The sequence below is a fragment of the Pyricularia pennisetigena genome, chromosome 2 (assembly GCF_004337985.1).
Source record: "Pyricularia pennisetigena strain Br36 chromosome 2, whole genome shotgun sequence".
Taxonomy (NCBI): domain Eukaryota; kingdom Fungi; phylum Ascomycota; class Sordariomycetes; order Magnaporthales; family Pyriculariaceae; genus Pyricularia; species Pyricularia pennisetigena.
The window spans coordinates 1447685-1475095 of NC_043741.1; the positions used below are offsets into that span (position 1 = coordinate 1447685).

A 27411-nucleotide genomic window follows, 5' to 3' on the forward strand; every position below is an offset into this window, starting at 1 on the left:
ATTTGGATGGTGGGTCGTCTTGGTATTTAGCGCTTCAATACAAGCCGAGCGAAAGACATGCACGCAAGAGCCACGGGCAGCTGTTCTGTTAAGTCGTTGATCTTTTGCTTTCCAAAGCCACGAGGTCAGGCTCTGAAATCTCGGCTACCGCGGATGAATGTTGTCGTTGGAATACGCCAAATCATCCGTGACGGCTCTCACTTGTTAGATATCTAAGACCAGTAACCCAGGTAAGCTCAAGGTACCTCCTGATTAGAGAGGTTTAGCAGCTCGACCTCCGCCATTGCTCCGGGGGTACTTGAGTCCTGTCGCAAGGCCCTCCTCAAATTCCATGTACCTCAAGTACCCCGCCGTAGAATTCTGGATCCACATCCCACACGTGACGAAGCTTCGCGCCGCCGTTTAGCATTCAATTCAACCCAGCTTCCGTTCAAGTTTAGGCTAGGGACGGGACTTTTTGATATCGGCCCCCCGGAGCTGCCATATCATACACAAAACGTCAACAACTTTGCGCGGCAAACAAAAGCCACGAAGTGGGCAACCTAAAGCCGTCACGCAGCGTTCAGACGCTGCTACCCTCATTAATTCAACATGAAACTCGTCAGGTACGCGCCCCAAGAAGAAACTCATGGGCTTTTTTTCCTCGGCCCCCCTCTCCGCCCTTTTGCGACGGTGCGACGCGTGCTGAAGCAACAACACTTTGCTATTTTGTCCCCACCTCCAATGCACTAAACGCAGCTCGAAACTGACCGCCCGCGCCTTTTCTCTACACCACAGGTTTTTGATGAAATGCGCCAATGAGACGGTGACAATCGAGCTCAAAAATGGTAAGCCTCTCCGTTCTCCTTCTCGCAAGGTTGGCGGTCCCCCCCTCTGACGCAAAAAAAACCCCTTCGCTCTTGTTCTTGCAGGCACAATAGTCCACGGGACGATTGCGTCCGTGTCTCCGCAGATGAACACGGCGCTGCGCAACGTCAAGATGACGCCGCGGGGCCAGGACCCGATACCGCTCGACGCCATGAACATTCGCGGCAGCACCATCCGCTACTACATCCTCCCAGACAGCCTACCGCTCGACACGCTGCTCGTCGACGACACGCCCAAGCCCAAGAACAAGGCGCGCAAGGAGACGGACCGGGGCGGCAGGGGAGGCGGCAGAGGTCGCGGCGGTAGGGGTCGTGGTGGCTTTGGAAGGGGTCGGGGATTCGGTAGGGGTAGGGGTTAGAAAGCGGAGGCGGGGAGGTGTGTTTATGGCACTTTTGCGGCTTCCGTTGTCGGCTGTGGTGGTCTCGGCTTACTCCCCGGCGCTTTCAGAGGGCCATGCTCGGGATGTCGATGTGACTGCAGCCCAGGGTTTACAGAGAAGCGCACGCATCTGGACACGCCTCTCAGCCGTGGATATGTCCGGGCATAGTCGGGCGACGGGCTGTCAGAAAAGATGTGTGTGTGTGTGTGTGTGTGTGGGAGGGAGAAACAGGTCTCCAAACCAGATCCGTCGCATTGTTATCTTGAGTTTAGGACTTGGGAGACTTGTCGAGTACCAGAGGCAGATGAAAATGACCTAGGATACTGGATCCGGGGAAATATAGAATGGCCGGCGTTCCAGGAACAAGAAAATCAACCATATATCGTCCTGAACTTGCAAAACATTATAGCGTGGCGTCGTAATTCCTTGTCGAAGAAAAAAAAAAGACTACCACATTCTGCTCATTGTTGAATCCTGTCTACAGAGTCCACCCATCTTCCACCATGTGTCACCTCACATCGTCCGTGTCCTGCTCCCTCCATATCCTGATGATCTGAAGCTTCTCCCAGCCGGCCTGCTTGCCACTAGAGCCGGCCATGTGGACCCTCCACTCGTCTCCAAACCCCAGTATCCTCCTCTTCACGTCCTCGGGCTTGTTCTGCGCGCACAGCAGGATGTACGCACAGCCCTTGTCCGACAGCAGCTCCGGCAGGGCGTCGATGAGCCGGTCCGTCGTCTCCATGCCGTCCCTGCCGCCGGCGTACGACAGCTCGAGCAGGTACGAGTCCCGCGCAAAGTCGTCGCCGCCGCCCTTTTGCAGCTCGGCCTCGACGTCGCGGCCCGGCATCTCGGGTGTGGGGACGTACGGCGGGTTGAAGAGCAGGACGTCGACCTGGCCGGGCCGGAGCGCGGAGCCCAGGTCCGCCCGCACCGAGCCCAGGTACAAGCCGGCAGGACCCGCACTGCTGCTGCTGCTGCTGCCGCCGCCGCCGCCGGCGCTCTGCTCTTTTTCTCCTTCCTGTTCCTCCTGAAGGGCCCGCTTCACCGTCTCGGCCGTGGCGGCGCACGCAAAGGCGTTGACGTCGACGCCGACCGCCACCACGGCGCCGTGGTCTCCGCCAAATACGTGCCGCGCCTGGGCGGCCACGAAGCCGATTACCACCCCCGAGCCCGTCCCGACCTCGACCACCAGCGGCGTAGGGCCGGATTGAAACCGCGATGTCAGAAAGCTCGTCTCCGATGGCGAGGAGATGGTGTCGAGGAACAGGAAGGAGTCCTCTGCTGGCTCGTAGATGCGGTTGTAGTCGACATGCGACGTCGACGGGGTGGGCAGCATTGTGGGAGTGGGGAGTCTTGAGGGGATTTTCTTCTTTTTTTTTTTCTTTCTGTTTTCCCTTTTTCTTTCTATCTCTCAATTTCCTCTTTCGTGTTGTTCCTCTTTGGTGATTACAAGAGGTAATCAGTATCTGGTTTACATAGCGAGGTTGTGCTCTAAAAGGTCATAAATATGTGTATAGTGGAGTGTGGATCTAGAAAAAGGAACAGAAAATACACAAAGGGTACACGTGACTCATAATACATCGCAACAAGAAAATAGGATTTTCAAAGATTTCTATGATCAGAATTGTATACAGTGATTGAACCTGAATAATATAATGGCCAAGACACGGGAGAACTAGCATGGTTGAATTTAACGGAGAGTCGTGGAGGCTAGGCGAGCAATACACATCACCCAAACCTGTCTTTTAATTCATACGGCACTCTGATGTACTGTTGTTGCATCTTCAGTTCCAATCTAGTCTGAATCGCTGTCTTCACTGTCCGAGAAACCCTTGAACTCTTCCTCAGAGGTATCGTCCTGTACGCCGACAACAGCCTCTCCGCCTTTTCCTTCTTCTTCGTCTTGGTCCTCATCCTCAACGTCAAAGTGCGCCGAGATATCCCATCGGTCACCCTTGGCAGCCTTGCTCACATACTTGACAAACCGGAGGGCCCCGCTGTCCCTCAACACGATTGTCAGCTTGTTCCACGATGCCGCCTGGAAGAAGAGAATGTTGTCGTCGTCGGCTCCACCAGCACGATACACAGCAGCGTCCGCGCCCTCGTCCTCGTCGCCAGCCATGTAAACCTCGTGGCCTCCGACATCTTCGGGCTCTACCGCTTCTTCTTTTGTATTTTTCTCTTGACTGCCCTTCTTTTTGGATTTGGCTTTAGGCTCCGCCTTGTTCTTGCCCTTGCCGTTCTTCTTGCCTTTGGCTTTGGCGCCATTTTCCTCCGCATCTTCCTCTTCCTCCTCATCGTCCTCGCCATCCTCTTGATCGTCACCCCAGCCCTGAGTGGGCGTCAGACCAAAATTCAACTCCAGGCGAGCATCCCCATCGTGACCCATGGCAAGGGTGTAATCCTCTCCCCTCCGGAACCGACGCGCTATTGAATAGTGCGACTTGATAACACAGCCAGTGGCCATTTGAAGCCACGCGCGGAACTGCCGACTGGGGAGAAAGACGTCCAGGAGCTCACGGAGCGGGTTCTCGTCAGTTTGACCTTGCCCAGCCGCATTCTCTTCTGTTTCCTGCATGTAGAGGAAACGGTGCTTGTGGGGCGGGCGAGCAACCTTCCACGGCGTCTTCTTCTCAATCTCTGCGGATTGAGAGGGGATCTCGGCTGCTTCTTGTTGAATGATGTACTCCCGCAGCTTGGCGGCGTACTTTCGGTTGAGAATATCAGCCAGCGTTATGCTGGAGTTTTCCTCAAAGTACTCTGATGCCCGCTCGAGTGTGTCTGGCGTGAGATAGGTCGGGGCCATGTACTTGAGCAGGAACTCGAGGTCCTTCTCATCAAACTCGACAATGTCCTGTGAGTCCCCTTGCTCGACGGGCTTGGGTTCCTCCCGCGGCAGGTCATGCTGATGCGGGTTGCCTTGCAGTTGCATGAGGCCACTGTTCTTGACCTGCTCCTCCTCTGCACCCTTGACGTAACCGTCCTCGCCAATCTGTGGAATGTGAAACCAGCCACTGATGGCCATGCGCACGCGGCCGCCCTGTTTTTCCAGCTCAGCCTTGGTCTTGGCATGGTACACCTCTTCCACGTCATGGAAGCTCTGGCCCGGCTGGACGGCAAAGAAGCTCAGCTGGTTCCAGGCGGGTGGGATGACCTTGACGACGTCGGGCTCCACCGTCTTGGCCACGGCGCCGCCTTTGCCTTTGCGCTCGGTGACGGGGAAGAGGCGCAGAGCACCACCCCATTCAGGTTTCCACGGTATGTCCGGGTCGACGAGATACAGAATGTAGCTGACCTTCCTGCTGCCAATAACGTCGTCGTGGCAAAGAAGGTAGCATCCGGGCGTGTAGACGTTGATGGCCATGTCCGTCTTGCGGCCGCTCAGGGGACCACAACCGGTGATGTCCGAGACATAGTTCCGAAATGTGTCCGAGTAGATGGCATCGCGCAGTGCCAGGAGAGAGGGCAGCTTCGCCAGGGCCTCGTCGTCGAGCCCATCCAGGTTGGCGAGGTCGCCGGACTGGTGGATTTTGTAGATGTCGGTCTCCTTGGGGGTGAAGGAGACATTCTCGCGGATCTCGTCGCGGACGGAGCGTAATAGTTTGTCGTCGACGAGCTCGTGGATAACGCAGTGTTTGTAGGGTGTTGATGTCTTGTACTCTTTTGAGTACTTGGCGAGCACGTCCTTGTCAAAGAGGCCGCTCCGGAACCTTTCTTTCGTCTCTTGCTCGGTGAGCTCTGTAAGTGGGTGGGGTCAGCATCCAATGTGAAGCTAAATATTGCGGCGATTGAACCGGCGGTAGATGGCAAGGAGCAGATGGAAGCTCCCAGCAGAATAACTTACGCTTTTTGGCCTTCTTCTTCAGAGACTTCTTGGCCTGCAATTGGTTTTCGGCTTTTCTCTTCATTGTGAAGGTACTTCTTCTGGGTGAAGTTTTAAGAACGAAAAAGTTGAAGCTGTGGAATTGGCTAAGGAGCAGTGACGTCCCTAGCGGATTTTTCAATGCAGGGTCGATCGCGGTCAGACTTTTGGACCAAAGAAAAAGAAAAAAAGAAAAAAAAAATTCAATGGCCACATTCCCCACACCAGATCTTATTCTCAACAGGCTATCATCAGGCCACTTTCGCCATCTTCAGTTCTGAAAACTGTACTTTTCTGGTGGTTGGCGACCGCGGATATACTCGACGTTCAATTGGCCCCAAGGCGTCTGTTAATCTTCATCCACAAACGATGCGAAGTGCACAAGCGAGCGCATGAGAGTGCAAGCGCCAACACCCGCCTCAGCCCGCCCATGTTATCCAATTTCCATCGCAGCTCTACCAGCTCTCACACATGCCTTCATGCAGGATGTGCAATCCATCTTTAGACTGAGGTTCCGGTCTTACGGCACACTGTTTATGCCATTGGCTATAGCAGCAAGGACGGTCCAACCAGCAGGAAATCCTAGTTAGGCCATCTTAAGATGCATGCTCAAGTGTTTGTTAGGCGCCTGCGTCCCCCTCTTGCAGTTGGGGCACGTTCCATCACTTGTTCACTTGAACGCCATTCGCCTTGGGTATTTTGTGAACCTCATGCTCCGATTGGCGACGTTGTTTCACAACTGTTAAATGTTTCCCAGTTGCATATGCTCCCCGCGCACTACATATCAACTACACTGGTGTAGTCTAGTCTGACTATCTTGAGATTCAAGCGGAGAAGGAGGGTCCAGACACCTTTCTGCCCCGGTTGAATGTGACCATGTCCGAATGTACGCCCTTTCGCCCCAGTTTCGACTAAGAACCTGCCTCTTCTGGACTAAGTTATAGTTGATGTACGCCCTTTCGCCCCAGTATCCAAACCTTAAGCACACTTGTCGTTGAGTTTGACCCGACGCAGCAGTTTACTATATAAGTGGTAAAATTACACAATAATCAACTGCTCCGTATACACATCAAGGTATAGAAGATATTTAACAATCAGCCAAGTCCAAGCCTACGAAACACCAAGAAGGTATCACTATAATGTCTCAGTCCACGTTGGATATCAACCAGGTGCGGGGTAGCTTCCCGGCCTTGAGCGTCGACCAAGTCTTTTTTGACAATGCCGGTGGGAGTCAAACACTGGGCAAAGTGATTGATTCGTATGTCCACTTCGTCTGTATATATGTGGCCTGGGAAAATATTTGGAAGAATCAAGAGCTCGTTTTGTGGTGCGGCAGCTAATAAAAAGAAATCGACATGACAGGATACGTGAATACCTCAGCAACACCAATGTTCAACTGGGTGCATCATATTCCACAGGCCAAAACTCGACAGCTTTGTACGACAATGGGTATGCGGCGGCGGCAAAGTACATCAACGCTTCGGTTGACAATATTGGTAGGAATCAGGCCCTTGATGGATGGTATCACAAGTATAATCCCCAAAACTAACCAAACACACTCCAACTTCCCCCCTAGTCCTGGGATCATCCACCACCCAACTCTTCCGCAACCTATCTCAAACTCTCAACTTCAGCCAAGGAGACGAGATCATCGTATCCAAGGTCGACCACGAGGCCAACATAGCGTCGTGGGTCGACCTCGCCGAGCGGCAAAGCCTCGTCCTGAAATGGTGGCTCCCCTCGCAGGCCAGCCTCGACGCATCGTCGCCGAAGCTTGAGTTGGCCGACCTCGAGGGCCTCCTGTCCGACAAGACCCGGCTCGTGACCCTGACGCACGCGAGCAACATCCTAGGCACGATACACGACGTCAAGGCCGTCTCTGCCGCGGTGCACGCGCAAAACGACCAGGCGCTGGTGTGCGTCGACGGCGTGGCGTATGCTCCCCACCGACCAATCGACGTCAAGGACTTGGGTGTTGATATTTACTGCTTTTCTTGGTACAAGGTATGGTTTTTTCACTTTTTTTTTTCTTTCTTTCTTCTTTTACTGTCGCATCTTTGTGCTCAACTCGCCCATTTATCATGCAGGTCTACGGGCCTCACATCTCCATGCTCTATGCCTCCGACAGGGCCAACTCCAAGATGAGGTCGCTGGGCCACTACTTCAAACCGTCAAAGACGGTAGAGGACAAGCTCGGCCTCGCCGGGTCCAGCTACGAGCTCGTCGCCTCGATCCCCGCGGTGGTCGCCTATCTGGACGGCAAGGAGGCCGCCATCGAGAAGCAGGAGACCCTGCTCTCCGAGGCTTTGCTCAAGTACCTCAGGTCGCGCGACGACGTGACCATCTGGGGCGAAAAGGAATCCGATGGCCGGGTCCGCGTTCCCACCATATCCTTCACCGTCAAGGGTTGGCGATCACAGGAGCTGGTGGAGGCCTTGGAAAAAGGGTGCAACTTTGGGTTCCGATGGGGCAGCTTCTACTCGGTGCGTCTCGTTGAAGAGATGATGGGGCTGGGCCATGACGGAATTGTCAGGGTTAGCATGGTGCACTACAACACGGGTACGACTTTTTTTTATCCATATTTTACTACCTCCTCTCACCTCTTGACACACAACCAAGTCGATCGCCGTTTGCTAACAATCCACTTTTAGTTGACGAGGTTGAGCGTCTTGTAGGAGCTCTGGATAAAACCTTAGCGTCTAAAAAGTAAATAGACTCCCCTGAAAATGCACTCACAAAAAGGTCAAAGAAGCTGTGCAAGTTGCTCTTAAACCAGCATCCTCGCCAAGACTTGTGACCACTGAATGTACGTTCGAGAACCCGTATCTAGACTTTTAAGCCTGCCTTAGCTTAGGCATAAGAAAGAGATTCTCATATGCATTCGTGCTGCAAAGCTGGTTCCCTGAGGTGGACTTTGGTAATATCATATTATGCTGTAAAGCGCCCCCCAGCTGCCTAGGGAAATAAATCCGTTGGAGCCAGACTGTACTCAGATGTGCCCTCAAGATGCTCCTCTACACGCGCACTTATGGAAAAGGAACAATGCTGCGACCAATCATGGCGTATTTACATCATGGTCTCATAAATCACCGTGCTCATCAATTCTGCCTCCAATGGCGAAAGACCTGTTTCATGACAATCTACAGCGCATAACCAACGCTAAGTTCCAAATCAAAGACGACGCAGTCCCAGTGAGAATCACATTAGTTGCCCTGCACCTTGAAAGTCCTGCCGCTTGCCGTTTTCCGCTCCTTCTCCTCGCTATCGGGCCTTGCTCTCCGGAGCACTGGTGTGTGTTAGAAAAAAAAAGAATTCATTGGCAAGTTTGGGCGTAACTGAGTGTACACGTACCTTGAAGGAAGTCGGCAGTTCGTCGCCTCATTCGGGTGTGAATGTAGGCCTGGTGACAAGTGCTAGGTTAGTCGATGCCCTGTTGCCGAGCCGCCTCACATGTTACTTACCTTGGAAGCTTTGATGTGGTAATGGAAGTAGTCGCGGAACGTCTGAATGTGGGAAATGACATCAGGCATACGCTGCGGCGTAAGATGCCTCGGGAAAAGTACTGCGAGAGCAGTCGTTAGTAGCCATAAAATGTTGGCCCGGCGCAAAGGGCCCGATATTGAAACAGAATACTGTGCCAAGACTGCGGGTTCATACCAAAGGTCACATAGCCAATCTCACCCGTGCCGGTGTCCTTGACCCCAGGCACTCCCTGAAGTTCAAGCGGCGGGTCGTTGCGGAAGAGGACTTGCGGCGCATTCTGGATCGCGCGACGCCGGGCATCAACGAACTCCTGGATAAAGACCTTGCCGTACACCCGGTCCGTCTCCTCGCGGAAGATGGTGCTGAAGATGACGGTCACACGGTCGAAGCTGGCCTTGACGTAGATGGCCTCCTCCTCTCGGTAATGGATGGCCATGACCTCGCCTCCCTCACGGACGCCTTGGGGTGCCTCCTCGGATGTGTACTTGGACGCCTCCTCCTTCAGCTTGTAATGCTCAGCATATGCGTGCTCGAAGGGTGCCGCCATAGCGTTGCGCTTAAGTAATGAAATCTTCTTGACAAGCTCCTCCCGTGCTTCTGTTTCCAATGGATCGCGAGCTTGTCAGCAAGACGTGTTTTCCGAGCTGTGAAGCATCAGGGGCTATGAATGCCCGCGGGTTTTGACGGACCAGGTTCGCTTGGAAGGTTCTCCAGATCCACCATAACAGAAAAGTCATAGCCGGGCTCGGGAGGGACGACATATTGTCCATATTCACGGTTCAAGACGTCCTCGGCGCCGTACTTGACCAGATCCTTGTAGCATCGTATCTGGAGCGAAACAAGTATCTTGGTCTTGGACTCTGGAGTGGAAATATGAAAAATGACACCGTCAAAGTCGGAGACAGTCTGGTCAATCGAGACGGGAGGCGCGCTGGTGGTGACGACAACAAGGTATTAGATCGCGGACTCCAAGGCACCCGAGTAGAGAGTAGACAGTAGCTTATTGGTGATGCCCAGTCAGTTGTTTGCTTGTGTTGCTTACCCAGAGAATCTCTCGGTAAGCACCGATTGAATCAGGACATTTTGATAGTCGAGGAGAAGCATTTTTGCAGGTCTAGCAAGCTATGATCCTCGCGGCTTCGGTAAAATGATTGTGTTGCGGCTGTCGCAAATGACCCCCGTAGCTTGAGGCAGGTGAATCGCCGCCAGCTGCCTTGCCTGTGAGCGAGCTTATGGGTCTGGCTTGTCGTTGATGGTGGGGTACGTTGCCGACATCACGTCAATGGGACAGTTGAAATACAGTCTGTGCACAGTGTTGACACAGGCCGTATCGGATCGTTATCGTAAGGCGGGACCAAAAAAAAAAAGTTCGGAGTTGGTATGTGAAGGATTGGGTGCATGTATGCGCCGCCGCGCCAAATTTGAGTGCGCATACCAAAGCTCAAACCACGTTCTTTGACCGGAGGACATCGGCTTCCTAGGCCGCAAAAATGGTGAAATCTTACTTGTAAGTGCATATCTTCAAAGAAGACCTTTTCAGAATTCTAAAATTTGTAGCAACTGTTAACTGATGTATTCTTCTCAGGAAGTACGAGCATTCCAAGTCCTTCGGTCTTGTCAGCTCGAGCACTTCAAACATCGTATGGGTCGGTAACGAATCCAAGGGTACAGGTGCCGGGCGCGTAGTCACAGCCGCGAACGAGGAGGTGCTATGCTGGGATGTCAAGAAGGGCGAGCTCTTGTCTCGATGGCAAGATGAGAAGTGCAAGGCGCAGGTAACGGCGATCGCCCAGAGCAAAACCGACCGAGACGTTTTCGCGGTCGGCTACGAGGATGGCAGCATCCGGCTGTGGGATAGCAAGATTGCGACAATCATCGTGAGCTTCAATGGTCACCGCACGGCAATCACTCACCTAGCTTTCGACAAGTCTGGAACCCGGCTCGCCAGTGGCTCGAAAGACACCGATGTTATAGTCTGGGACCTGGTTGCCGAGGTTGGCCAATACAAGCTGCGGGGACACAAGGACCAGATCACCGGGCTCTGCTTCATCGAGCCAGAGCCTCAAACCACCGAGCAGGAGGATTCGGAGGAATCCCAGGCAATGGTTGTCGACAACGAGGGCTCTGAGGGTTTCCTTTTGACAACTGCGAAAGATTCACTGATCAAGCTATGGGACCTTTCGTCTAGGTTCTGCATCGAAACCCATGTTGCTCAAACAAACGGAGAGTGCTGGGCGCTGGGTGTCAACCCGGATTTTAGCTGCTGCGTTACTGCTGGAAACGATGGCGAACTGAAGGTGTGGTTTATCGACCTGGTTGCGCTGCTGTCATCAACACGGGAAGTAGAGGTATCCCACATGGGGAAAATTCTTCGAGATCGTGGCACTTTGCATCGCCAGAGCAAGGACAGGGCGGTGGAGGTTAGATTCCACCCTCGGCGCGATTATTTTGCCGTACATGGCATTGAGAAATCTATCGAGATCTGGAGGATACGGTCGGGAGCCGAAGTCAAGAAAGCTTTGGCTCGGAAGCGCAAGAGAAGGCGGGAGAAGCAAGCAACCAAAGGCGAGGCAGAGAAGGATGTCAAGGAGGATGCGGACGACATGGCTGATGACATCTCAAAGGCCGACGTCTCAGACATATTCGTGCTGTTGGTTATCGTCAGAACTACAGGCAAGGCCAGGTCAATCGACTGGGCCTTGGCGCACGGTACCAAGGATCTGCAGCTGGTTGTCGGTACGACGAATAACCAAATCGAGCTTTGGCACGTCACGACAACAAAAGATAAGGAGAAGAAGTCCAAAAAAGAAAGCGCCGAAGACTACACAAGAGCGCTTTCAATCGAGCTCCCGGGTCACAGGGCTGACATTCGAGCCATAGCCTTGAGCTCTGACGACAGGATGCTCGCTACAGCAGCGAACGGCAGTCTCAAGATATGGAACGTGAGGACGCAGGCGTGTATCAGGACGTTTGAGTGTGGGTATGCGCTCTGCTGTTCCTTCTTGCCCGGAGACAAAGTTGTGGTCGTGGGTACCAAGAGTGGTGAGCTGGAGCTGTTTGATGTGGCGTCTACCGCCCTTTTGGACAGCGTCACAGCGCACGACGGAGCCATATGGTCTCTACATGTGCACCCCGACGGTCGATCTGTTGTGACAGGCAGCGCGGACAAGTCAGCCAAGTTTTGGGACTTTAGGATCATCCAGGAGCCAGTCTTGGGCACCACAAGAACGACACCTAAGCTGAAGCTGGTGCAGACAAGAGTCCTCAAGGTTTCAGACGACATTTTGAGTCTCAAGTTCTCACCTGACGCGAAGATGCTTGCTGTGGCTCTTCTGGACAGCACTGTCAAGGTCTTCTTTGCTGATTCCCTGAAACTATACCTTAATCTCTACGGCCACAAGCTTCCCGTGCTGAGCATGGACATATCCTACGACAGCAAGCTCATCATCACGAGTTCAGCAGATAAGAACATCAAGATATGGGGCCTCGACTTTGGCGACTGTCATAAGTCGCTGTTTGGTCATCAAGACAGTGTTCTCCAGGTTGCTTTCATACCGCATAACGCGGAGGGAAATGGCCACCACTTCTTCAGCACCAGCAAGGATCGGGTCATAAAATATTGGGACGGTGATAAGTTTGAGCAGATTCAGAGGCTACACGGCCACCACGGAGAGGTGTGGGCTCTTGCAGTCGGCCACAGTGGGAAGTTCATCGTGAGCGCGAGCCACGACAAGAGCATACGTGTATGGGAGGAGACGGACGAGCAGATCTTCCTCGAGGAAGAGAAGGAGAGGGAGATTGAAGAGCTTTACGAAAAGACGCTCACAACGTCTTTGGAGCGTGATGAGGATGCCGAGAACGAGGGCGAGGGCGACACGGTCGGCGCAGCTAGCAAACAGACGGTCGAAACACTCATGGCAGGAGAGAGGATACAAGAAGCCTTGGAGCTGGGGTTGGAGGATCTCAACACCGTGAGGGAGTGGCAGCAAGCCCGGAAAACGACCCCGAACCTGGCGCCACCACAACGCAGCCCGGTGTTCACGGCCTTGGGGGACATCAGCGCCGAGGTTTATGTCATGAGCGTGTTGCAAAAGATCAAAGCAGCCGCGCTGCACGATGCTCTACTGGTGCTGCCTTTCGCAGCGGTGCCGGCCCTGTTTGCGTTTGTTGACATATTTGCCAGGCGAGAGATGAACACGGCGCTCACGTGTCGGATACTGTTCTTCATGCTAAAGGCCCACCACAAGCAGATCGTGGCCAGCCGCACCATGCGTGCAGCTCTGGATGACATCCGGGATAGCCTGCGGCGTTCGTTGAAACGCCAAAAGGACGAGATGGGCTACAACATCGCCGCGCTAAAGGTTGTGGGCATGCAAGTGCGTGAAAGGAGTGTCAAGGACTATGTGGACGAGAACTGGGACAAAGGAAACGATGCACAGGCTGCGAGGAAGAGGACGTTTGTGGATGTGTCATAGAGATAAGCTGCCAAGACTAGGGAACTGGATCAAGGTGCACGACGATTGGTGTAGCCAGTCCCATCACGACACCCAAGTGTACCAATATGAGTGACGTTTAATACATGTGGTAACATGGTACTAGTCAAATGTTCATCCTCCGCGGCTAACAACAAATACAAGACGTCAACCTTTTTCCCTAAACCGACCAACTACCGAGAATCGGATCCGCCCTCCGCAATCCTTCTCCGCACCGGATCCTCCCTGCGTTTCAACCCCTCATATATTCCTTACTCCGTGCCCAAAAAAAAAAAAAAAATACAAACATTCTTTTTGCAGTGTGACCGGCCTTGCCAGCCAGCTACTTTGTTTGGTTCTCTGATGACATGAGAATGGGTCAGAAGAGGAGAGTACACAAGATTCGCCGGTAAACATGCAGGTGGTGACACTCGGACGATCTGTTGGGGCAGGGATAGTTCACCCGTAAGACTTGGGTCCCAACATGTGGCTTCCGACGCCGAGGTAGCTGTTCATGCGGCTTTACCGTTTGGTATAGGGGGGTTTTTTTTTTTCTTTAAGTATTATAAAACAAACGGGGTTCTTCTCTTTGCTACTCTGTCACATCTGTATTGTTCTGCAATCACAAGTTCCGTGAAAAGCTTGACAGGGTTCCATCGAGGCTATTCTTTCAGGGTATTCATCCGTACGTCAGTCACCATGACCGAAAACAAAGAGCCATACACAATCAAGGAAGTTCCCATCGAGAACACAAGACCCATGACGGTTAGAGTCATTGGTGCTGGGTTTTCGGGAATTCTGTCTGCCATCAGGTCAGCAGCCATGTCTACCGTCTCAGAGTTCCGGCAGTTACAGTACTGCAAGATAGCCGCGGCAGTAGCTGATCGGATCTGGTTTTAGAATCCCAGAGAAAATAAGAAACGTTGATCTGGTTGTCTATGAGAAGAGTGACGGGATCGGAGGTGCTTGGTATGCTTTCCCGTCTCAGTTAACCCAGCACGACCATACAGGCTTACTTATATTGGATTTACATCTGCTTAGGTGGTTGAACCGATATCCAGGTAGGCCATTATATCCTTGCCGGGCCTGTCACTGGCAAGAAAGAAAAAGAGAGAAAAAAAAAAAAGACGTTGAAGCTAACTGCAGTCATACATTCAGGGGTCGCCTGTGATATCGTCTGTAAGTCAAACTGCACAGCTTTAGCCCCATCACCGACAACAAATAAAAAACCAGCTGACACACGCAAAGCGCATTCATACCAATATACATTTGCACCCAACCCCAAGTGGTCCAAGGTTTACGCACCAGGTCAGGAAATCCAAGAGTACCTACAGGGCGTGGCCGAGAGGTTCGGTGCGACGAGGTTCATCAAGACGTCTCATGAAGTCAAACATTGCGCCTGGGACTCCAACAAAAAGAAATGGTAGGTTTTACTTGCTGTCAAAATCAGCAGAGTGATCCAGAAGAGCCAGACACTGACCTCGGCTCGGTCCAGGATACTCAAGGTTGCAAAGTTGCCGTCTGGAGAGGTCTTCGAGGACGAGACGGATATACTCGTCACTGCCCGTGGCCAACTCCACGAGCCCCTATGGCCAGACATCCCTGGCCTCGACACCTTCAAGGGAAAGGTGATGCATTCGGCGGAGTGGGACACATCGTTGGTTTTTTTTTTCTCTTTGATCTTTCGAATCTCGTCAAAGGGCGCGCGTCAAACATTCTAACATGCCATAACGCTGGCAAGACTTGATTACCGACACAAAAAGATCGGTGTCATAGGTATCGGCTCCAGCGCCATCCAGATCATCCCGTCGCTTCAGCGCCTTGAAGGTACACGGCTCTCGGTATTTATGAGGTCGAAGACGTGGATCGCGCCGAATTTCGGAAGCGACGCCATGGTCTCGATGGGATTCCAAGAGAGCACGACTGACTGTAAGCGAACTTTCAAGGCCCCCCCCCTTTTTTTTCTTCACTGACCCCAGACTGACGCTTCAAAAAACAAAAACAAAAACAACAAAAAAAAAACCCCTTCCCACCCCCAATGTGATCAGTCCCAAAAGAGACGCAGGAGCTCTTTGAAAAAGACCCAAAAGCATGGCTACGGTTCCGCAAATCGGTCGAAGACAGCTCCAACATCCACAGCGTGATGCTGCCCGACTCGGAGCTGCACCGCGCCGTCCGGCAGGGCATGTACGACATGATGCAGGCCCGGCTCGCCAAGAGGCCGGGCCTCTTCGAGCGTCTGGTTGCCGAGTTTTCCCCCGGCTGCAGGCGCATCACGCCGGGTGCCGGGTTCCTGGAGGCCCTGACCGAGGACAACGTGGAGCTGATCGACGACCGGATCGTGTGCGCGACGCAGGGAGGCGTGGTGCTGGCGTCGGGTCGCGAGCTGGCGGACCTCGACGTGCTCGTGTGCGCGACGGGGTTCCGCACCTCGGAGGCGCCGCTGTTCCCAATCGTCGGGCGCGACGGCCTCACCCTGGAGCAGCGCTGGAGGCCGCGCATGGAGAGCTACCTCTCCGTCGCCGTCGACGGCTTCCCGAACCTGCTCATGCAGTTCGGCCCGAGTTCCGCAATCGGCTTCGGCAGCCTCGTCAAGATGCTCGAGGCCGAGTGCGACTACGTCGTCAAGGTCATCCGCAAGCTGCAGCGGGAGGACTACGCCACCATCGAGCCCAAGGCCGAGCGCGTGCGCGACTTTACCCGGTTCGCCGGTGCCTACTTTGCCCGCACCGTACACAGGGACGACTGCAAGTCTCAGTATCGCTCCGAGGGCGGCTGGGGCAAGGACGTGGTCGGGCTGTGGCCTGGCTCCCCGCAGCACACCGTCGAGGCGTTGCGCTCACCCAGGTGGGAGGACTTCATATTCGAGACTGCAGACCCGACCGGGAACCTGCTTCGCTGGCTCGGCAACGGTTGGAGTCTAACCGAAACCGACGGTGATCCATCGTGGTACCTCAACCCGGAGGAGATCGATTTCCCCGCTGAAGGCAAACCTGAAGATAACCAGAGATACAAGAACCGACCTTGGTCATACTGACCGGCTTTCACATGTAGTTCATCCAGTAGCACCAATTACCGGACGCGACGGGTTACATCGAGACACGGATACTACTGCTAGTGTATGTTGTTGCCCTGAATCGGGCCCGGCATCCGGTTTTCCCTGCCCGAGCTTCATTCCCGCTTATTGTTTATCTCGTAGCGATGGTCAAGATAGCTTGGGTTCTGGGCGAGGCTTCACTGACAACGGGACGCACCCACTGGGTAGCTCTGCCCAAGTACCAAATATTGAAGTCAATGTATTGGGTGGATGCGAAGGCTTTTCTTCTTTGACACATGGTTTCGCCCAACAAAATGTTTTTTTTTTTGCCACAACGTTGTGCTTGTTTTGGTTGTTTTCTTGTCAAGGCTATTCGCCAGCGCTTGCATATCCAAGTTACATTCGGGAAGTCAATATTGTCGTGGTGCTGCGGGAATAGCAATGTGCACTATACATTATGTCAGATACTTACAATGATATGCGGTAGGATGATATAAAAATAAACAATAGAATAGGCAAGTTTTTAAAGCGGCACGCGCGTCGTCTCTTTTGTTGACAGTCAGAAGCCAATAATCGACACGGCTCCGTTCTTCGGCATTCATGACCTAGTCAACGGGGACCCTCTCTTACCACGTTTTCGTCCTACTGTGCGACGACCCTTGATCACATCAGAACCATGCTCGCCACTCTACCCGACAAAAGACTTGTAAGGTTTGGGTCGAATTCGTGTGCTACATACCGAATCGTATGGGGTTTATAACGTCGAGCTATCCGAACCGCACCGAGTAGCAATGCGGCAGTGACCAGATGGATACTTGCGCTGGAGAGCCCAGTATTCGCTCGCATCACTTGACTGCCGTGCAACGACATGCAGACTCGTGGCCTTCCTCAGAACATAGCTGGCAGGGCCTCTTCATATCCAAGAGTCACCTGACCGCCGTGACATACACGCTTTCCCTAACGACACTCTTCCAAACAGCTTAAATTTTTTTTCTTCTGACCTTTCTATGAACACTGGTGAAAAGAAAAAAGCAAATTTTCAGAGCCCACGTGACCTCTTGGGTTCACCATATACTGTCTCTTCTTAGTCCAGCCTGAGCACCCGAGGGCCCTTCTTCTTGAGCACTCTCTTCTTCTTGTGGCCCCTATCAAACGCCGCAGCAGCAGCATGATCACGGCCAAAGGTGTCCAAGTCTTTAACCTTGTAGATCCTGATGATCCAGTTTTCACTGGTGAAGGCCTCCTCAATTGTGTTAAGAACAGGTCCAACATCCGGTACGCGGGAGCCTCGAACTCTGTCCGAAGCCTGACCCGGAGGGAAAAGGCTGTGGTAGTTGTAGTACGACATTTTGTACCTGTCAAATGGTTAGTCTAAGAGCAAACAAGCATTCCAGGGTTAGATAAACCTACATCAAGCTGTTCTTCATCGTGTCAGTGGCCTGGTCGTCGACACGGTATTCGCCCCTGCTGGTAAAAAAGTCTCGCTCCTTGACTTCGTCAGGCCAGATGCCTTCGGCAATCCGCACCATCCAGAGGAACTTGTTGATGTCGTCACCAGAGTAACCAAGCAGACCTCCGAAAACCACCAAGACATAGTCCACCTCGTGCTGACGCATGATGGGATAGCTGACCTCCTCCGACGAGCTCATGGCCTTGCCGACGGTGGCGATGTGTGTGTTGTTCCATGTGTTGTTGTCCACGAGAGTGGGACGGTCGGCCATGCCACCGATCTGGTAGCCGTAGTCCCACCACGACATGATCTTGGCGTCTTCCTTGGTGTTTTGGCGGAGCCACTGGTACGCCTCACGATAGTCATCGATAATGTGCTGAGAGCCATCCGGAAGCCTGCTAGCCAGAACAACCGATGGTGACGAGTAGGCGTTGGACGTGACCCAGGTACAGTGGAGGACGAAGATCAGCAGGTAGATGGTCATGGCCATTGTTACCAAGCCCTTGGAGAGGTTGGTGTAGACACCAACGATTGGCTTGTTGGTAGACCGCAGTCCACCCTTGACAGCCTTCTTCGAGGCAGCGTCTTTGGATGTCTCGGCATCTTCGGAGGCTGGGTTGGGCGACTTGAGCGACACAAATGAGTCGAGAATCGAGGAGGCTGCGATGGCGGCCGCAACACACACAACGGGGGTCAACGTGAGCATCAGACGGACCATGACTCCAGCGAAGTAGCTGCCAAACACCGCGTAGACAACAATGAAGACGTGCTCGTCGCGGAGGTTCTGGAAGCACAGATATACACCTGCAGGGAACAGCCAGATGAGGAAGTTGAGGTCAAAGAAGAAGGCCGGCCAGGCGGTGGGCTGATGCTCAGAGACGGATGCTATAATGGGAATGTGGATCTTGGCATAGCCAGTGTCCCAGAGCGAGTAGAAACGACCACTCCAGGGGGCGACGTAGCCAGCGCTCGTCGCAAGCGCCAGCACCGAAAGGCCAACGACAAAGATGGCAGCGGAGAACAGCACCAAAAAGGTACGGAACTGGCGACCGGGAATCGCGGACCGAACATAGTCGAGGAAGCCCATAAGCTGCATAAAACCGAAGATTCCTATAATTTGGTGATTGTAAGCATCGTTTGTTGTGACGGCTTTTTCAAAATATCAGAATCTGCGTGGGGTTCATCACTACATACCCAATGCAGGCATGTGCTCGCTTGTCTTGATTGGCAAGAAACCAACAAACGGGATTTGCATGCTAGCCAATGTTCCCAGCGCATACCAAGTGTTGTATGCAATGTACAGGCGGGTGCTAAACCGTCCCATGCAGATGAGAACGAACGAATGGAGAGGCAGCAAACAAGTGATGAACGCATAACCACCCCACGACGCGACCATGTAGCCGTAGAAGAGGGCACAGAGAGCACCCCATAGCATAGACCCAAGCTTCAGGGCCTTGATCCAGAGGTAGAATGTAAAGACGAGCAGGAAAATGGCAATGGCCTCGTTGTCGTAGCTACCGGCCACGGATCGTGAGATGTAACCGGGAGCAATTCCCATAAAGGCGGCTGCCAGCAGACCAGCAGATGAGCTTGTGGTCATCTCGTTGGTCAGAAGATAGGCCGAGAAGGCTGTCAGGCCCGAGAAGACGGGCGCAAGCATCACGCAGACATTCCGGATGTCGACGGGAACGGTAAGAGCTCGAAGTGCGTGGTAGATCGCGCCACTGGTAACCATCAGGCCGGGATAAAGGGTACCGCCGGTGACACGGCCCAGCGGGTGCCAGGTCCGGTCATCGAACCAGTCCCAAAAGTTGTAGAAGCCATTGGCAACCAGGTATTTTGTAGCCCTAAAGTTGAACCAAGGATCAACTGTACCCGCAAAGTCAATATGAAATGGCGTTTTGGCGGGTTGAGGAATACAGGGACAAAGTGGAGGTAGTACTGACATTCGTGGATAATACTCTCAAAGCCTGTAGGAGAAAGCGATTTCAGTCAGTATCTTGAGCTTTCAGTTTGACGAATGCTGCCAAAGGACCACCATCAATGAATCTCTGCTGAGCCATATGATGCTTGACTCGGAGAAGATCCGGGACAAACAAAAGCAATTGGTGTTGGTTGATTGAAAGTCAATTCCGGGCAGACGTACGGATCACAGAGAAAAGTCGGCTGGAGATGGCTGCACCAGCGATCAAGAAAAGAATGATAACTCGGAGGAGAGTCCGGGTGCTCTCGCCCTTGCTACCAAAAATACTTAACGAAGCAGCCGACATGGTGGCTCTTCACTGAAGCCGCGGGAGGCTTCGAAAGACTGGCTGCTGTGGGTTGGCTAGCTTTGAAGATGTCGGGTGTTTAAAGCTCAGAAGCTGCGGTTCAGAAGCTCCAACATAGAAAGTGTCCTCTGCCCGCGCTACATCATGCATCGAATTGGGACTGGAAGCTGCAGGGGTAGGGACTAGCAACCTTGGCTACGTGTCGTGTCTGTCTGTCTTGGTGCCGAGTGGAGACGACGGCATGCACAGGCCACCCTGTTTGTCAATTCGAATGTTGCGCAGTAGGTAATTACAGTACAGTCGTATGTACAGTGCGCCGCTGGCCTTGTTTGAATTCGCGCTGAATGAGACCGCATCGACTTGTGAGAATATGCAACCTTCGAACAGAGGCTTTGGAATATTTGTTATGGGCAATTCAATTTCTAGTTGGCTTTGATTGAGCACTAGTCATTATTATTCCTCTTGGGAGATGGGTTACAATTGGAAAGCTCAGATAGATACAGACAGCAGCAGACAGAGAACGCATGCATCCGAAAACCGTCTAAATCTTATAGTACACATTTACAGCGTGCAAACCAGAACTCTAAGGAAATTCTATGTCGTTTTGTGTGGTGTTTGGCCAAAACACCTCCGAGTACTCCCAGGTTATCGTTGGCCTGGTCACCTAAGAGAAACCCGGCCTGGCCTGTTGACTGTAGAAGACGTCAACATGACCGACCACCTTGCTCGACGTAGGCAAGCTCATGTCGCCGCTAGCACCGGACAATAGCTGTCGATTTTCTTGACCCAAAATCGCTCGGAGTCCCCGTCCGGACCAGGACCAGTCTTTCATTACCACGCTACCCTGGCATAAGTATCCAACCTATGCCTTGCCAATAACTCCAGTGAAATACGACTCGAGGTCAAAGTTCGGGTCCATTGGGTCGGATTTCCCTGGAAGATTGCGTGCGTTAGCCAGAGACTTCAGGTTCATGCAATTGCCGTCGTCCCATTCCCTCCCAAGTAGAGACTATGGAGATCAGGAGCGGCTGGTGGAACCTCTACTTACGGCTGTCGTTCTTAGAGCCGCTCTTGTCGTGGAGCCTGGCGTACTCGGCCTTGGCCTGCTGTATTAACTTTTGCTTGTGCTCATACTCGTGACGGGCGGCGGCGGCCTTGTGGTCCGCGTTGATCTTCCTCTGGTGTGTAAAGCCGTAGAAGACTCCCAAACCCAACGCCGTGTATCTAAGAACCTGTGCGACAGCAGTCATGTCAGTTTTGAAAAAAGCTTATCAAGTCGGGCCATAAGCTCAGCAGCATCCTGTCCAGTGCGCTTCACTGGTCTAAAACTTTTCGTCGTCTCGGTTTGGTGGCCGGTCCGTAGAGGAGGGCCGGGAACGCAGGTCTGGATGGATGGAGCTCGCGTGGCAACAGGAAAACATGCGACGTACGTTCTTTCCTGAGACGGCAGACATGGCGACAGACTCTATTATCTCGCGACTAAATTCGGATTCGAAGAAGACCTGGGTACTCGGAGCAACTGGGGGTCAATTGGCGCTCAATCGGCCCTGTGCAATGCGGTCGACAAGTCGATTAGTGAATGTAGAGCTGTTGTTGACGACAGAATGTCGGGATTTTTCGCCGAACGGGCAAAACTTGCGGCTGGAGAGCTCAAGCAAAGCCTCTGTGGCAGGGAACTGTGGGTCTTTCAAGGCTGGTCTGGCTTGGCAACGCGGCCCCGGCAAATTGCATGCTATAGTGAAAATGACTGGACGCACGCTTTGCATCACGTGCAACTGTTTGAGCTGGGTACCTCTCCTATAGCTCCCCTGTCGCTTGGAGGTCAGGTACCTGGCCCAGGAAATGTAGCCGCCGTAGTGTGGGAGGTACTACTGGAAGCTGACTTGACTTGCCCCTGGATCTTCCCGTCTATCCAGGCGCGCTGAGTTGTAAAATGGCCCCACATGTTGAACCGCGGTGGCATGCATCCATCGTCGACATCAAATTTACCTGCAGAGTTGTTCATTGATCCCACGGCCTAATCCATCCCAACATTAGACTAGACTTCTGGATTGCCTACCGGTAGATTGGGACATGACTGAGAAGAACCACACAGTTGTTTAATAACTACCTACCTCAACTTGCCCACCAACTGCAAATTGGCTCACATAATTTTGCCCAATCTAACCCCCCAACTTTTGTAGTTACCAACAGAACTGGATTCTTTACATTACTCGAACCGAAGCGAACATTGAACGACGCACGAATTCATCAGCAAACAGTCGATCAGTAGAAGGGACTGTGTCAGCCTTTTGAGACGCGGTTGGGGTGTTCTTGTCAGACAGCGGTGCGGACGGCGGCCAACTCGTTGCATCGCATCTGAAATGAGGCTTAGCCTCGTTGAGCAAAATGCAGCAACGCCGAGATGAAATTCTGGCGAAGAAGGCAAAGTTGGCCGAGTTGAAGGAGAAGAGGAAAGCGCGTAACGAGCAGGGCTCAGCATCACGTCCTAATGTTGGTGTGGGTGGTGAAGTATGTCACTTCTGATACACGACCTGATGCGGCTTCGCCTTGCCATTTGTAGTGGCTGGGACGGAAGCTATGATGGGCTTCGGCGGTCTGTTTTAACTGACGCATTCGAATTTTAGCTCTCGATCCCGTCGGCTAGAAATGTGGAACGCCGCGAAGACCTTGACGAGTACATCAATAGGCTCGTTGGCCTCGGGGATCGACCATCTTCCACAACCACAGGAGGGGCCGCCTCCCCGGGACCCAGAGGGAGTCGGCCGAACAGTGTTTTGAGCGCCGGCGAACTCAGCAACGAGAACTCGGAATACGCCTCGCTGGCCAACGGCCACGCGCCTGCCGCTCCCGCCGCCCCGCAGAACCTCACTACAGTTCCTCTCACAACCATCTACGAATGTCCACCCTCCCCGGTCAAGGAAATCTTCTCTTACAGCAAGGGCATACAGACCCAAGAAGATTGGGCGCCAAGCTCGAGACCCTTGGAACAGTCTGTGTCGGACGACGAAGAGCCTGCGTTCACGCCGGGCAAACGCCCAACCCGTAGGGATCGTGACCGGGAGGAGGAGCTACGCGCCAATATTAGGAGAGAGATTGAGGAGGAACTAAAGGCTGCCCAGGAGCTTTCAACAGACGGAGTCCTCAAACCTACGGCGCTGACGACCAACTTCCCTGCACGGACGTTGACGAACGAAGAACTCAAGGCTGTGACAGCATCGGAGGATTTCGTTGACTTTGTGGACAGGGCAACCAAGGTCATCGAGAAGGCGTTGGACCAGGAGTACGATATTCTCACGGATTATACGCTTCAGACACAAGAGAACACAGATGATCGCGAGCAGGGCAACGTGAGCGGGAGAGGGCGCCGCAAGATTAGGGAGATACGTCAGTTCTACGATGAGAGGTGGTCTAAGAAGCGCCCAATAACCTCGATCGACTTTTCACCCAAGTTCTCGGATCTTGTGCTTGCATCGGCGTCCAAGAACATAACAGCACCGCACGAACCAGACGGTATTGTTCAAGTATGGAACTTGAATCTCCACGACAGGGCCGAGTTTGTTCTTCATGCGCAGTCGGACATCTTGACGGCCAAATTCTCGCCTTTCCACCCGAATCTGATCATTGGCGGTGCCTATAGTGGTCAGGTTCTTTTGTGGGATACGCGCTCTCGATCTTCTGCCCCAGTTCAAAAGACACCACTAACGGGGCAGGGACACACGCATCCCGTGTACTCGCTTGATGTGATAGGCACCCAAAATGCTAACAACATCATTACAACATCTACTGATGGCGTCGTTTGTGGCTGGTCGGTCGACATGTTGGCGGCGCCACAAGAGTCGCTCATGCTTCTCACGCCGCAGCAGACAAAGACGGACGACTTGAGCCCAACATGCATGGCATTCCCCCAAGCTGACCCCACATACTTCTTGGTCGGCTCTGAGGAAGGCGTCATCTACCCATGCCACAGATATGACCGAGCGGGTGCCAAGGCCGGAGTTGACAAGAACGTCAGCTACAGGGGTCACTCGGCACCGGTCAGATCTGTTGACTTTCATTCCAACTTGGGCCCGGTCGACTTTGGCGACCTCGTTCTCTCATCGAGTCTGGACTGGAGCGCCAAGTTGTGGAAAGTACGGCCCCCTGGAGGCATCGGTACAGCCGGTCTCTTATCTAGCAACGCCGAGGTTGCTGTATCGCCCCTTATGGAGTTTGCGCGCGAAGATATCGTCTATGATGCGGCATGGTCCCCACTTCGACCTGGTGTGTTTTCGCTTGTCGACGGCGCGGGATATCTGGAAATCTGGGACTTGACAGTTGAGACCGAAGAGCCTGTCGCGCGCATTCAACCGAATGCCCGCCCCGGCGCAAGGGTAGCAAGTCTCAACAAAGTCGCCTGGGAGCGGTCGGAAGGCAAGCGTCTCGCCACAGGCGGTATCGCAGGTGCATTGACTGTTTTTGAGGTCGGGCCCGATCTGGGAGGTAAAGAGGGCATCAAGTCTGACGAGTGGGCCGCGGTCAAGAAGCTCATTTCAAAGCTAGAGCTCGACGCCAAAGGTCCTGTAAATGGCGTGTCTGGCCTGAGGAACTGAACAAGGAGCGTCGACGCGACAGAATTTTGATTGTGCTCTCTTTTCATACCGTGCTATGCTTTCTCTCTAGCTTCCTTGTGTCGCGGACTTGCTTATAGAGTCGTTCTATACCCCAGCTTTCGTTTACCGTTTAGTATTCTCTAAGAGACATGAGCTCTTGCGAAGACAAGCCTTGTTACTTTGTTACAAGCATGCTGATGTTGCTGTCTGTGATATGTCTTGCCTTTTACATGTTAGTGCCTGTTTGTAATGATCTGATACAGTTTCATTTTAATCTGACAAGGGATCACGTCAAGCCATCTTCACGCCAGATGCAATTGTCACGTTAGTGTTGGAGGCCATGAACCCTACTTCACCGGGCGGTCGTTGTAGGCAGCTGAACTGCGAACCGACGAAGCCAGCCCTCCGGATTAATCAACGTATCGATCAATCTAACTAAAATCCGAAATTGACCGCGGTGGCCGCTTCACAGATCGCAAGCTTGCTGACTATTTTTTGTCGGTCTCGTCGGATTGAGCTGCAGCGACGCCAGAAATACCACCACAGAGTGATTGTTCAGAGAAGAGCTCCCGTCTTTATTCCACCATGTCGGACGATGGAATCATCACCTTGTAACCACAATAGCATCTCTGGCCCCATGCCCAGGTCGGCTTACACTAGACAGGGTCGGTTGATGTGCTGACAACGGCCGTCTCTAGGTACGGCAAAATCACTTGTTCTAGACTTTTCAGTAACAATCCAGACGTCTATCCGTTATGGACTTACCCGAATAGGAAGTTTCAAGCTTTGTGTCTGCGTGGTCAAAAAACTACGCGAGTGGGCGGGCTGTACAAGGGACCGAAGAAAAGAGGCGAGCGGATCGCATCACGTCGACAAGTCTGTCCTACATGGCGCCGTATACCGGCCAGGGAGCAAAGATTTAGAAAGAAAAAAAAAGTGCAGATTATATGGCCGTTTCATCGATACCAAGCAGAGCTTCCGGGATTGGCAGTGATTAAGTGTGTTTGCTAGAGCATCCGATATGAGGTCCAGGGTTCGTGTGTCACGATGCCTGACTATCTCACGGTGCTCACCTTATCCCACTCACGCGTCCCGGCTCTGCAATTATGCCGTAGTATATCCGTCATGAGCTCTTTATTTAAGATCTCTTTTCTCTTCCCCCGGAAGCTTCAAGTGCCGGAGCCAGCCATAGCATAACATGGGCGCTGCTGCTGTCCCAAAAGACCAGCGGAAGAGAAACGACAGTCCAGAACGGCAACCCTTGATAGATGCGGAGTGTTCGATATGATGAGCAGAACCACGGCCTCTTTACACGACGGTACCACACCCGCGGGGTCACTGACCACTATATGGACACCACCATGCCCCGGTGGCCCGATGACAACCTGGGACTCAAGCGCGAACAAGTCCCTAGAGAGCTGCATGCCGACAAACTACAAGGATGTATACTATTACGGCAACGCCGGCTACTACTCTCCTGGCATCTGCCCCAGTGGCTATACGTCGGCGTGCAGGCAATACAACACGCAGCAAGGTCCGCCGTTGGAGCCCGAGGAGACGGCTGTCATTTGTGCGCCTCTGTATGTTATCATGTCCAATCCCTGGTGGCATTAATGGCAGATAAGAGTTTGAGAGAGCAGGACCACTAATTGACGCGCAACATTGGGGTTTCTTGCGATTTTCGAAAATAGGGGCTTCACCTGCAACCCCGATCAGGGCGTTTCCAACGCATGGCACACGCACACCACGGACAAGCGGGCTCCGATGATCCAAGTCCGATGGCAATTGTCTGACATCTCGACCCTGGAGACGCACCCGCTCACGCCTGGCCTGAGGCCTGTCTTGCAGACAGAAACGAGCCAGGGATCGATGACATCCACGGCCGCCGCCGGAGGTGGCCAAGCACCGGGCACGGGCAGCGACTCTGCGCAGGCCATGCAAGGCAGCACGATTGCCCTGATTGTAGTTGGGTCCGTCTTGGGAGTGTTGATCCTCGGCATGGCCATCCTCGTCTTCTTGAGGCATGGTCGTGGGGCCTGCTTCCGCCGCGGAAAGAACACCGTATCTAATCCGGAGGTGTCCTTTCGCCCGGCAGTGTCCTCGCAAGAGGCAGGAGGCCAGGAGGCGGTGCAGTCGTATCATGGTAGCAGCAACGCAGAGGTCGCAACGCTGCATGCGATTTATTACAGCCCGTCGCATATAGGACAGAAGCCACCCGTCGTGGGCACGGAAGCGCAGGCAATAGCTCATCCGGAGCGCCATGATGACACAGTGACAGCGGGATTAGATCACGACGCGCAGCTTACCCGGCTCTTCAGCAGCCCACTCGAGATGCCGTCAGAGGGTTTGCAGCAACGTCCTTCAGCTCCTCCCACGAGAGCGTCGGCAACACCGCCCATGGATGTTCCACCGGGGATAACGGGTGGGCAAGAGGGTCATCGCACTTCTACTCTGCGGTGGGGGGCTCAATGGCGGCAGTAGAAAGAACCAATCATTGTACAATATCGACCATCGGACCCGTTTCTCTACGAGAGAATTGTTTGCTCGCTAAGGGGTAAGGGTTTGTGAGACGTCGTCTGAGACCTACAGCAGCATATGGTATGTGTTTGCGTCTGACAGGAAACTGCAGCCAGCCGATGCTGCATTGCAATGGTGGCGTGAATGTGTCATTAGGTACCAAGGGACGGCCTGCTCGCCTCCCCCGTGACGAATACTGATGGATGATGAAGACAAGACGAGTCTTGTGTTATCAGGCTAAGACATATTGTCCATGAAATTTGCAAGCGAGACAGGCTGTATAATTATAATCATGTCCAATAGCAAGTCAGAACAGTCATGCGACCTTCTCCCCTGCTTGACTGTCGGTTCTGGGGCTCAGGGGCTGCCCCTTGGTGTAATGGACTGTACGACCACCCGTGTGTTTGCCCATAGACAAGGAACCTTCGGTTACTCCATTGGTGAGCGAAAGTTAGGCCGTTAAATGTACCTCCCGAGACAAG

At 53.2% G+C, this 27411-nt stretch overlaps 11 protein-coding genes across 11 annotated transcripts; 6 read left to right on the top strand and 5 right to left on the bottom strand.

Annotated features, from left to right (window-relative positions):
- Positions 1 to 591: 591 nt before the first annotated feature.
- On the top strand, positions 592 to 1225 carry PpBr36_00368 (uncharacterized protein; the record flags this gene model as incomplete). The annotated part of the gene is made up of 3 exons (XM_029887561.1): positions 592 to 605; positions 778 to 827; positions 912 to 1225. The coding sequence occupies 3 exons, from the start codon at positions 592 to 594 to the stop codon at positions 1223 to 1225; spliced, it is 378 nt and encodes a 125-aa protein (XP_029751747.1).
- A 529-nt stretch (positions 1226 to 1754) lies between these two features.
- PpBr36_00369 (uncharacterized protein) lies at positions 1755 to 2582 on the bottom strand (the record flags this gene model as incomplete). Its single annotated transcript, XM_029887562.1, has 1 exon — positions 1755 to 2582. One exon carries the CDS (start codon positions 2580 to 2582, stop codon positions 1755 to 1757), a length of 828 nt encoding a protein of 275 aa, XP_029751746.1.
- A 459-nt stretch (positions 2583 to 3041) lies between these two features.
- On the bottom strand, positions 3042 to 5154 carry PpBr36_00370 (uncharacterized protein; the record flags this gene model as incomplete). Its single annotated transcript, XM_029887563.1, has 2 exons — positions 3042 to 4984; positions 5091 to 5154. The coding sequence occupies 2 exons, from the start codon at positions 5152 to 5154 to the stop codon at positions 3042 to 3044; spliced, it is 2007 nt and encodes a 668-aa protein (XP_029750640.1).
- A 1093-nt stretch (positions 5155 to 6247) lies between these two features.
- Positions 6248 to 7818, top strand: PpBr36_00371 (uncharacterized protein; the record flags this gene model as incomplete). Its single annotated transcript, XM_029887564.1, has 5 exons — positions 6248 to 6366; positions 6471 to 6604; positions 6685 to 7112; positions 7196 to 7667; positions 7760 to 7818. 5 exons carry the CDS (start codon positions 6248 to 6250, stop codon positions 7816 to 7818), a joined length of 1212 nt encoding a protein of 403 aa, XP_029750641.1.
- Positions 7819 to 8311: 493 nt separating this feature from the next.
- On the bottom strand, positions 8312 to 9695 carry PpBr36_00372 (uncharacterized protein; the record flags this gene model as incomplete). The annotated part of the gene is made up of 6 exons (XM_029887565.1): positions 8312 to 8394; positions 8460 to 8508; positions 8570 to 8670; positions 8766 to 9188; positions 9281 to 9522; positions 9634 to 9695. 6 exons carry the CDS (start codon positions 9693 to 9695, stop codon positions 8312 to 8314), a joined length of 960 nt encoding a protein of 319 aa, XP_029750642.1.
- Positions 9696 to 10081: 386 nt separating this feature from the next.
- PpBr36_00373 (uncharacterized protein) lies at positions 10082 to 13066 on the top strand (the record flags this gene model as incomplete). The annotated part of the gene is made up of 2 exons (XM_029887566.1): positions 10082 to 10098; positions 10177 to 13066. The coding sequence occupies 2 exons, from the start codon at positions 10082 to 10084 to the stop codon at positions 13064 to 13066; spliced, it is 2907 nt and encodes a 968-aa protein (XP_029750643.1).
- A 696-nt stretch (positions 13067 to 13762) lies between these two features.
- Positions 13763 to 16100, top strand: PpBr36_00374 (uncharacterized protein; the record flags this gene model as incomplete). The annotated part of the gene is made up of 8 exons (XM_029887567.1): positions 13763 to 13875; positions 13964 to 14032; positions 14105 to 14124; positions 14222 to 14242; positions 14312 to 14486; positions 14559 to 14720; positions 14805 to 14992; positions 15112 to 16100. 8 exons carry the CDS (start codon positions 13763 to 13765, stop codon positions 16098 to 16100), a joined length of 1737 nt encoding a protein of 578 aa, XP_029750644.1.
- Positions 16101 to 17184: 1084 nt separating this feature from the next.
- On the bottom strand, positions 17185 to 19820 carry PpBr36_00375 (uncharacterized protein; the record flags this gene model as incomplete). Its single annotated transcript, XM_029887568.1, has 5 exons — positions 17185 to 17455; positions 17511 to 18660; positions 18745 to 19419; positions 19497 to 19520; positions 19697 to 19820. 5 exons carry the CDS (start codon positions 19818 to 19820, stop codon positions 17185 to 17187), a joined length of 2244 nt encoding a protein of 747 aa, XP_029750645.1.
- An 862-nt stretch (positions 19821 to 20682) lies between these two features.
- PpBr36_00376 (uncharacterized protein) lies at positions 20683 to 21274 on the bottom strand (the record flags this gene model as incomplete). The annotated part of the gene is made up of 3 exons (XM_029887569.1): positions 20683 to 20753; positions 20869 to 21052; positions 21251 to 21274. 3 exons carry the CDS (start codon positions 21272 to 21274, stop codon positions 20683 to 20685), a joined length of 279 nt encoding a protein of 92 aa, XP_029750646.1.
- A 934-nt stretch (positions 21275 to 22208) lies between these two features.
- On the top strand, positions 22209 to 24412 carry PpBr36_00377 (uncharacterized protein; the record flags this gene model as incomplete). The annotated part of the gene is made up of 2 exons (XM_029887570.1): positions 22209 to 22331; positions 22448 to 24412. 2 exons carry the CDS (start codon positions 22209 to 22211, stop codon positions 24410 to 24412), a joined length of 2088 nt encoding a protein of 695 aa, XP_029750647.1.
- Positions 24413 to 25696: 1284 nt separating this feature from the next.
- On the top strand, positions 25697 to 26893 carry PpBr36_00378 (uncharacterized protein; the record flags this gene model as incomplete). Its single annotated transcript, XM_029887571.1, has 2 exons — positions 25697 to 25992; positions 26104 to 26893. The coding sequence occupies 2 exons, from the start codon at positions 25697 to 25699 to the stop codon at positions 26891 to 26893; spliced, it is 1086 nt and encodes a 361-aa protein (XP_029750638.1).
- Between the last annotated feature and the right edge of the window lie 518 nt (positions 26894 to 27411).